At 38.8% G+C, this 10,132-nt stretch overlaps 1 protein-coding gene and 1 long non-coding RNA gene across 3 annotated transcripts; both read left to right on the forward strand.

Moving 5' to 3' along the window:
- The first annotated feature begins 996 nt into the window (after positions 1-996).
- On the forward strand, positions 997-1,629 carry LOC106080803 (putative uncharacterized protein DDB_G0281733). Its single transcript, XM_013242366.2, has one exon. It carries the CDS (start codon positions 1,123-1,125, stop codon positions 1,375-1,377), a length of 255 nt encoding a protein of 84 aa, XP_013097820.1. The 5' UTR covers positions 997-1,122; the 3' UTR covers positions 1,378-1,629.
- A 5,696-nt stretch (positions 1,630-7,325) lies between these two features.
- On the forward strand, positions 7,326-9,324 carry LOC106080834 (uncharacterized). 2 transcript variants are annotated; one of them, XR_009397677.1, is made up of 5 exons: positions 7,326-7,396; positions 7,469-8,343; positions 8,411-8,708; positions 8,775-8,910; positions 8,968-9,324. It is a non-coding gene; the product is annotated as an uncharacterized LOC106080834 (long non-coding RNA). The 2 variants fall into 2 exon arrangements; XR_009397678.1 differs by having other exon boundaries at positions 8,595-8,708.
- The last annotated feature ends 808 nt before the right edge of the window (positions 9,325-10,132 follow it).

Raw genomic sequence — 10,132 nt, forward strand, 5'->3', positions numbered from 1 at the left:
TTATTAGACCTGAACGCAGATGATCGTTGGTTTTTTTGTGTTAACCTCTTGCTGTAGAGTACGTGAGCTGAAGCAGGTTTAACGCCTCCCGTCTGCTATGTCAAATCATACAAATGTTTGAGCTAGACTGAATTGCAAAGCGGCGGCTACAGTATCGGCTAAACCAGTTCAAATGGGACACTCTAAAATGTGTTGAGATATCTTTGCCGGCAACAAAGTGCCTAACAAACAAAATGTAAACGGGGGTTTCAAAAGCAGAGAAGTATAAATCAGACAAACTAAAAACGAATGCCCAGTTAATTCCCCTGTTATGTCAAGTTGATGGTGGGCAACCCCATACATGAGTAGGTATGGCTGCCAAAATGTATGTAAACAAAAGTCAACCAAGAATGCTGATGTACTCGACATACGTATGGATCAGAGTCGGCTCTTTCGTTTGCCGAAATGCAGTTATTGTCCGAGTGCATTGCGAATTCCGTTAGAACGATGAAACGACGATGGTTGTTGGCCAGCACGAGAGCCCCGAGCGTAAGCGTCTGAAACTGACTATTTAAACAACGGGTCCGCTTACTGAGAGCATTAGTTGTGGTTCCAAATTCTCCAACGAAAGTTGCAATACAACGCCATAGCCAACGTTTTCACTTCAACTTCAGACTGTAAAAATATCAAACAAAGGACTACTTACCAGACCAGCCCATAATATTTCGGATTACAAACTCCAACCACAACATTGTGTGAAAATTATTTTTAGTATTTTTCATACATGTTCCGCACGACAAAGATTGGTGTCAATGTTTAGACCCTTGTCAAGAGCTGCTTTTAAACTACGGTGAGTCAGGGTGACGCAAATCCCAAAGCAAGTGTATGTGAACTCTGTCTTCCTTTTTCAGCTACAACAAAGATCCTGCCAGTCATCCTGGTTCGCGCACTGGCAACTCCGCCAACAATCTAGAACTCAAAGTACTTACCCATATTCAATACGTTCCGTGAACATTGTGTTTGCCTGCCTTGCCAAAAACACCTTGGAAAGTCCCCTCTGATCCCCTATTAGTGCGCATAACAAAGAAAATCCAATTCCATCTCAAAAAACGTAGTTATCCATTAAACCACATCGCAAAAGCAATGGTCTACACCAATCGTACCGAGAAATGCATTTCCCAAGATAAAGGCTGCGAGAAGCCAAGCTCCAAATTCCAGAGCTCGAGTTCCCACAGTTATAGCAGCACAAGTGGCAGCAGCAGCAGCAGCAGCACCAGTGTATCAAAATACGCCAATAACAATCCCTGGTCAAAGAGTGCCTCGGATGCGGACAAATGGAAGTACAACAACATGGTGCGTGACAACCGTGATCACTTCAACAGCATGCATTTCTGTTAGTGAGACTATGCTGATGCACGCCTTACATCCACCAAAATTACATTTACATTTAGTTCGTTAACACTTAGATTTTCTAATAGTTTAGTTTTAGTTTGTGATGTTAACTACCCCATGTCCATCCAACTTCCACCTCCCCCCCTTTACGGTTTAGTATTATTTGAGAAAATTTTGTTTGTTTTCAAAATTATTCTTGTAGTTTTGTTTTTTCAATGTTATGGTTTTACAATAAAAAAAAGGTGTTAAAATGAAAAATATTTTTTATTTTTATTATAAAAAAAATGAGCTGTAATAAAATGCCTACGTTCGGAAAAAATATGATCCAAAACACTTAGAACGAATGTCAGAATGAGTCTAGTACTCCAACTTCTCTGGAGTATAATAATCTACTAACAACAAGAGTATTAGTTATTTTGAATCGAAATTAAAGAAAAACTAGCCCGGGGTGCTTCGCTTCACCCAAATAGGCTTTTAAGCCTACCACCATACAATCAAGGGTATCATATTATATAGTAAAAAATATGCCCAAAACTGTTATAAAAATTTTATTACGCTTTATGACAGGTCATATACTTAAAGTGAGTATGGAAAGATTTGTCCTTACAACCGGCTTAAAAAATTTTAATTCAAGTTAAAAAATACTCCCGGAAGGTAAAATTACATACTTAATTGTAGTCCGTGACATACTGAATAAAAAAAATGTGTTGGAAATTTTTACTGCAGCTTATTACCATTGACTTTAAAGACATGGCAGTACGAAATCCACCACGTTGAAAGAATAAGTTCAATATAAAATTTTTTAATAAGCGGGGAATGATATATTGTATACATGATCACTTAAATATATAAAAACACTTTTAAGACGTTTTCAATACCATCTTGTAAGAGATAGACTCCTTTCAGCATATTTTGTTATGACTTTTTCATAAATTTTCATTAACTAAACTAATTTAGTTTTAAGACATGTATTATTCACATTAAGAACAACATTCAGTTCATATTTTTTATAAATGGTCGCAAATGATGATCACAATAATCCTAATTTAATATTTTTTTGATAGGGGGCGCATTTTATCGCCACTCCTATGAGTGGCCACCATAAATGACTCACTGATTACGGATGCTGACTGAGAACGGATTGAACCCGTCTTCTGCGCGGACGATGTTACAATACTACTAAGAGGTAAGGATCCGAACCAGCTAACCAAAAGGGCCGAAAGATGGCATATGACTGTTCTGGATCTAGGGGTTTTAATGTTAACCCAGTAATGGCTGAAATCTGCCTGTTCACAAGGAAGACGAAGGTGGGCCAATTGGACGAACCACGCTTTCTCAATAGAACGATTTCGATATCTGACAACGTCAAATATTTAGGTGTGATCTTGGATAGGAAACTGAATTGAAAGTGTCACATTCACGAGTGTACTGAGATGAAATGCGACCTAAATCCGAGGATAGTCTACTGGCTCTACAGGAGCGCGATTAGACCGATATTTACTGACGCCTCAGAAGTTTGTTGGACAGCGGTGGAGAAAAAGTGCAACGCAAGGATAATACAATAGGTTCAGAGATTATCTTGTCTTGGCATAGGCGGAGCGATGAGGACCAAGCCCAGTGGGCCACTGGAGACTATTCTAGATATCCGAGCAATAGGCATACAGATTAAGTGCGAAGTATCTACTGCGGCAATGAGACGTAAGGCGATGGGAGAAAGGATAGAAGATAGGAGCATGTGATATCATAGCGTAATAATCGAGGCGACGAGAGGAAACCTTGAAGGAATGGAAGATCGGATACTTGAGGCGAGACTTGAGGTCGAGTGCTAGGCATTGCTGCCAGCCGCACAGTCTTGGATTGACGGAACGCTAGTATTGTCATCTGGAAGATGATGTTACACCGATGGATCAAAGCAAGAGGACAGCGTGGGTCTGGGGGTCTACACTGAGAACTCAGGGTCTGCGTTCTGTTTTAGACTGCCTGGCTATAATACGGCCCTGTAGGAGGATATCCGGGCGATCACTGAATGCGTGAGGTGGTGTGGTGTTAACGCGAGGACATCGAGCATGAACGTCTTTACGCATAGTAAACAGGACATAAGGGCAATAATAACATGGAGGGTAAGATCACGAACAGACTTGGGATATAAGAAGGAGGTTACCGCCTTCTCTGATGGCACGATCCGCATCGTTCGGGTGCCGGGCGATGGCGGAGTAACTGGGAATGAAAAAACAGACGATTTGGCAGTGAAGGCCAGATGACTGCCGTCAATAAACTTGCTTAACCCGAAGCGTTTCGGGTCGACGCAGACCGAGTTAAGAGCGTGAGCGAAGAAGGCAACCCTGTGGAACAGAGAAACGGTCGGTAGGACGGTGAAAATCTTATGGGGAGATCCAGATCGTGGGAAGACGAGGCTATTACTGAAAGGAAGTAAGAAGGAGGTCAGTTTATTCGGTATCACAATGAGACACACAGGATTACAAGCTCACTTATGTAAAATCGGTGCGGCAAGTGATAGCATTTGCAGGGCAGGGAAGATGATGCGACGTTGGAGCATTTGTCAGTGCCCAACTTTTGCGTCTAACAGATAACAGCACGTAGGTGGGGACCCAATAGCAGACATGAACCAACTTAGAGGCGTGGCATGAAAAACAATTAAGGATTTCGTAAGTAGCACGGAATTCCTGACTTAGATTTTCCTTTTCGAGGTTACTTTTTTAGTATGCTTTTAGTGGATAATGAAGTCAATAAAACAAGTAAAAACGTGCTAAGTTCGGCCGGGCCGAATCTCATATATCCCCCTCCATCGATCGCATTTGTCGAGTTCTTTTCCCGGTGTCTCTTTTTAGGTAAACAAAGGAAAGGATAAAAGAAAATAATTGCTATGCTATTGGAGCTATATCAAGTTATGATCCGATTCGGACCATAATTGAATGAATGTTGGAGACCAGAGTAGAAGTCATTGTGTAAAATTTCTGCAAAATCGAATAAGGATTTCGCCCTTTAGGGGCTAAAAAAGTAAAATAGGTAGATCGTTTTATAGGGGAGCTGTATTAGGTTATAGAACGATTCAGACCAGAGAAGCCGTTGTACAAATAATAATTGCTCCCAATAGAGTTTCAAGGAGTCAAGGGCAATGGGCAGCTATATCAGGTTATGGACCGATTTAAACCATACTGTGCAAAGTTATTGAAAGTCAAAACAAAACATGTCGTGCAAATTCAGGGAAATCGGATAGGATTTGCGCCCTCTAAAGGCCCAAGAAGTCAAGATCCCAGATCGGTTTATATGACAGCTATATCAGGTTATGCATCGATTTCACTCGTATTTTACACAGTTGTTGGAAATCAAAACACCTCATGCAAAATTTCAGCCAAATTGGATAAGAATTGCGTCCTCTAGTGGCTCAAGGAGTCAATATTCAATATCGGTTTATATGGCAGCTATATCAGGTTATAAACCGATTAGAACCATACATGGCACAGTTTTTGAAAGTCATAACGAAACACGTCGGGCAAAATGTCAGCCAGATCGGATAGGAATTGCGTCCTCTAGACGCCGAAGAAGTTAAGACCCCAGATCGGTTTATATGACAGCTATTTTAGGTTGAACCGATTGCAACCATACTCAGCACAGCTGGTGAAAATCAAAAATTTTGCACTTCATGCAAAATTTCAGCCAAATCGGATAAAAATTGCGCCCTGTAGTGGCTCAAGAATTCAAGATCCAAGATCGGTTTATATGGCAGCTATATCAAAACATGAACCGATATGGTCCATTTACAATCCCAACCGACCTACACCTATAAGAAGTATTTGTACAAAATTTCAAGCGTCTAGCTTTACTCCTTCGAAAGTTAGCGTGCTTTCGACATATAGACGGGCGGACGGACGGACAGACAGGGCTAGATCGACATAAAATGTCATGACGATCAAGAATATATATATACTTTATGGGGTCTTAGACGAATATTTCGAGGAGTTACAAAAAGAATGACGACATTAGTATACCCCCATCCTTTGGTGGAGGGTATAACAATATCATGTATCAGTCATTTCTAGTTTGACAGATATGTACACCAGTATGAACTTGATAATACTTCGTGTCAGCTATTTTGTAGTATTAAGTATGAGTTGAAATAGTTCAGGTAAATCGGCGCTGTGGATTCAATATATTTTGGACGAGGGAAGCTGAGCGGCCCAGTTTCGGTCACTTCAGTCCGCTTCAAATCCCCGATTATAAGAACACGTTAAGCTCGGGCAGGATGAAATCCGATAAAAACTACTTATAAGGCAAGAATTTTAATCGAGAAATCGTTATACATTTATACAGATTTATCATATTACGTTCCGATCTAGACTATGTTGGGCAAGGGACTATGTTGGCCAGTTTAAAATTTCTTTAACATTGGTTATAAAGTACAATGTGGAACCATTCTTTTTACTTTTAATCGCAAATCGGTCTATACGGCAGCTATATAAGAAAAGTCCGGTCGTGATAATATTCTCAATTTCAGCGAAACGGGATAACAAATGTGCCCATTATGGTCCCAAGACTAAATATTGAAAGATGGGTCTATATGGCAGGTATATCTATATAAATATGATCTGATCTGAACCATACTCAGGGCAGATGCTACTATGCTTTATACAATTTACTGTTCCAAAATTCAGAGGAATTTCATAATAATTGCGATTTTTATGAGCTTCAGGCCCAAAATCGGGAGATCGGTCTATATGGCTGCTATATCCAAATATGGTCGAATAAAACTAAGATTTACTTCTTAGTTTTCCATTCTACGGCCGTTAACAACTCAGGTTATGTCTTTTTGAACGATTGACAGTATTCAAAAACCAAAGTCAATCGATCCCAAGGGATTTGGTTCAATGATATAAACTTGAACCTGGAATATGTATTCTCAGTTGTTTCACTATAGTATCCAAGCTTTAATTTTGTACACTTCTTACCCAATATGTACCATGAAGTTTCATTATATTTCCCCCACTTGATCATGCTCTCAAATTTAAGATTCTCCCTGTCTGTGTCCGCATTAACCTGTAGGTGAGTATACAAATGACGGCAGTAACATGATCGTCCATTCTTACAATTCGTGGCATTGTAGCCTATGACGCTGAACGCATTCGAGTCGAGCGGTGTTTATCCCCTTTTAATGTCGGCGACATTTGTGAGGTACAATGTCATGTACGGTCATTTTAAAAATTTTCCCTAAAAAGGTGTCGCACTGCGGACGCCGCTCGGACTCGGCTATAAAAAAGGTCCCTTATCTTTGAGTTTAAACTTGAATCGGAAAGCAATCATTGATGTGTGAGAATTTTTTCTTCTCGGTTTCTGGTGGTTCTTAATTGGGGTAATGTTCTCATTATTGGAGGGATGGCACCTCAGACATTTCGACTTTTCGACATATTTGTAATCTACTGACAACATGTGTGAGTTTCTATGCCATGTAAAACTTCTCTCCAAAGAGGTGTCGCTCTACCGCACGCCGTTCGGACTCGGCTATAAAACGGAGGCTTAAACTTGAATCGGACTGCACTCATTGATATGTGAGAAATTTGCATTTCGAAGAAAAAGCCCAACAATGTTACACTTGTCCAATACATGGAAGGCTAGAATTTATACAGCTCTAATTCTATGCAGTCTTTGCAAAATCCACTTTTTTTATTACATCCGACTAACCGAGTTAAAACCATTCTCATTTCTATGGTATCTGTTGTGTATAACAACAATTCTTAGCACTTACAAGTATTGAATAGCCATTTATTCCATGAAAACTAATTATAAAATCAAATAGAAAAGAAATTTACAATATGTTTGTGCTAATTTAAATGTTATTACAATTGTCATTTCTTGCATGTGAGGTTCGAATAATTTCGAACTGGTTATAGGTGCTTTGGTATTGACAATCCCTCTCTAAGTGATTCACATCGGTTTTATTAAACACTTGGTTTAGTCATTGAATTGTTGGAATCGGCAAATGGACCAATAGAAATGGAAATATTCTAAGGTAAGATTTTATGAATCATATGCATTTCCTAAGGAATGAGGAATTAAATAAAATCTTAATTTCTTTTCAAAGTATGACCTACGAAAAAGTTGGACAACTATTAGATGTGTCACATATTCTTCTTCTAAATAAACCTGTGATACAAAGTTTCAAGAAACACTAAGCGGATTATACAAGAGGAGAGTAGGAAAAAGGATCAACATGTCCAAGGGAAGCGAAGTAGCAGCTTTAAGGCAAAGCCCGTAGATATTTGATCGAAAGTAGTGCGCTGATAGAGTAGTTACAAGAAAATAATATCGTGAATTGCGATCGGTAAACTTGCTGTAACAAATTATACATTTGAGAAGAACTCAACGCTACGGTTTTGCCCAGTACTGCATTTGTTAAGCTTAATGATGGCAATAAACAGCACTTGTGTCTTGTGTGTATTTTTCAATTAATTGTTTGTCACAATTAAGGGCTACAGTATCAACAACGGCACTTGACCCTTAGAAAGTGCCATCATTCTACACTTTGCACTGCTCCTCACGCCCGCCATGTGTCTGACAACTACTGTGCCAATTCGGGTTTTGAAAACATTCGATATGCCTTTAGAGGTAGACACTTTGCAAAGGCTTTTGCCAGCAAGAGGGTGTTGACTAATGCGTTTGTGGTGACAAAGTCCTTTACTCATCATTATCACCCAAGCAGAAACTGTGGCAAAAATATGTATCCCAGAGTCGTATGGGCAATAGCCAAAGGAAGTTTCATCCCAAAATACATTTAAAAGCCATTGTCCAATGTTGGCATCAATCTTGTTCCATATTTTTTGTGTGGGCACACGTGCCTTGGCATTTCATGAGTTTCGTAAACAATCGCAAGGAGTGTGGCTTCCCCAAAATCAGACAATGGCATTGAGAACAAGTGATTTTAAAACTTTGAAACGCCTCTGGATTCCCAGGGATTTGGTAAGTGAAAAGTTTTTGTACAATTTAAGAAAAAAACCTTTAAAATTGATATCTGTCCATTTGCTAGGAAATAAAGTTTGTCATGACACGTGGCCTTCAGTGGTTTAACACGCACGCATTCACACACAGTACACCCATTGATACAGCACAGCTCTTAATATGTCTCTGTGTGGAGACAGACATATTCCACAAAGGATTCATTTTTGCTACTGTCGTCTGAATTTTAATGTTTTTCAATTTATCAATTTTAGCGCAACATATGTAAAATGGCAATAAATGGATATTCTGACTTCCAAATGTTTAACTTTTCACACTTTACTGCAATGGATGGATGCCAAGGAGAGATAAGCAATAAGCATAGAAAGGTACATGGTCATAGAAAATTCTTCTTAGTAACATTTACAATATATTGTCTGCTTTTCCGATAGCAGAGTTGGTAGCTTGCTGGGATTACCAGTGCGGGAGTCGTGGTTTCGATTCTCACCAAAAGCCTGGTCTGATTAGAAAAAAATAGAACTGCCCCTCTAATCTCACCTAACCTTACATCTAATGGCGTTTATTTGCCTGGTGAGTTTTTGCAATATAAATAAATTAAAAATAAAATAAAATCTTTTTTATTTGCAGTGCTGGTGTTCTGTAAGATTTCGCTATCCAGTGTATTTTTTTCTAGAAGTATCTCTTACATATAAAATTGAATTTCTGTTTGTTTGTTTGTCGGTTTGTTTGTTCCGTAAAGACTCAAAAACGGTTGAAACGATTATCTTGAAATTTTCACAGATTGTATAGGTTGGTCTGGAAGGAAACATAGGCTATATAATTTTTTGATATCGGAACGGGGTCGGACCCTCCCCCTTACCCCAGAAGTACTACCCAAAAATAAAAGTGGACCGATCGGGACAGTATGGGATTCAAATGAAAGTTATTCAAAGGCAGAATACAAAGTTGGCTCTGAGTAACTGGGGGGCCGCCCAAGCCCCAAAACCCCTTAAAATAGGTGTATTTAAGGATCATTACAATATGGGACTCAAATGAATGGTATTCGGGAGTAGATTACGAATATGTTCAGGAAAAAGAAATACGCTTTATAATTTGTTGATATCGGAAGGGGGGCGGACCCTCCCCGTTACCCTAAAAATACCACCGCAAATCACAAAAGGACCGAAAAAGACAATATGGATATCAAATGAAAGGTATTGAAGAGTAGAATACGAATATGGTATTAAAAATTGGGTCCAAGTACCCAGGAAGTCGCCCTAATCCCAAAATATCTTAAAACAGACAAATTGGTCGTCCATATCAATATGGGGCTTAAATGAAAGGCATTCGGGAGTAGATTACGAATCTGGCATACAAAATCAGATCGAAGTGGAGGGGGTCACCCACCCTCCAAAAACTCCCCTAATGGGCATATGACCCATTATGATTGTATGGAACTCGGTTTGTTTGTTTATTCCGTAAAATTTTTTTTTTTTTTTTTTTTTTTTTTTTTTTTTTTTTTTATTTAATTAATAGATGAGTTTACAAATTGCTTATGTTACTTCCTCGATAAATTATATATAAATGATTCGTATTCTACATCTATGTTTGGCTTAGCGATTTGCTGTTTGCCATTTTCTCATATTAAGTTATACAATAAAAAGAATTCATATGTGATTAGATATTGTATTCATTTAGAATTAATTTTCTATATTTACAACTTGCAATAATATATTTGTACAGTGAAAGAAAATTCGTGCCATTTAGTATCTGAATAACTTCACTCTCTTCAAGAACACGCTTGCCAAAAAAT

This window comes from Stomoxys calcitrans, chromosome 3 (assembly GCF_963082655.1).
Source record: "Stomoxys calcitrans chromosome 3, idStoCalc2.1, whole genome shotgun sequence".
NCBI lineage: Eukaryota > Metazoa > Arthropoda > Insecta > Diptera > Muscidae > Stomoxys > Stomoxys calcitrans.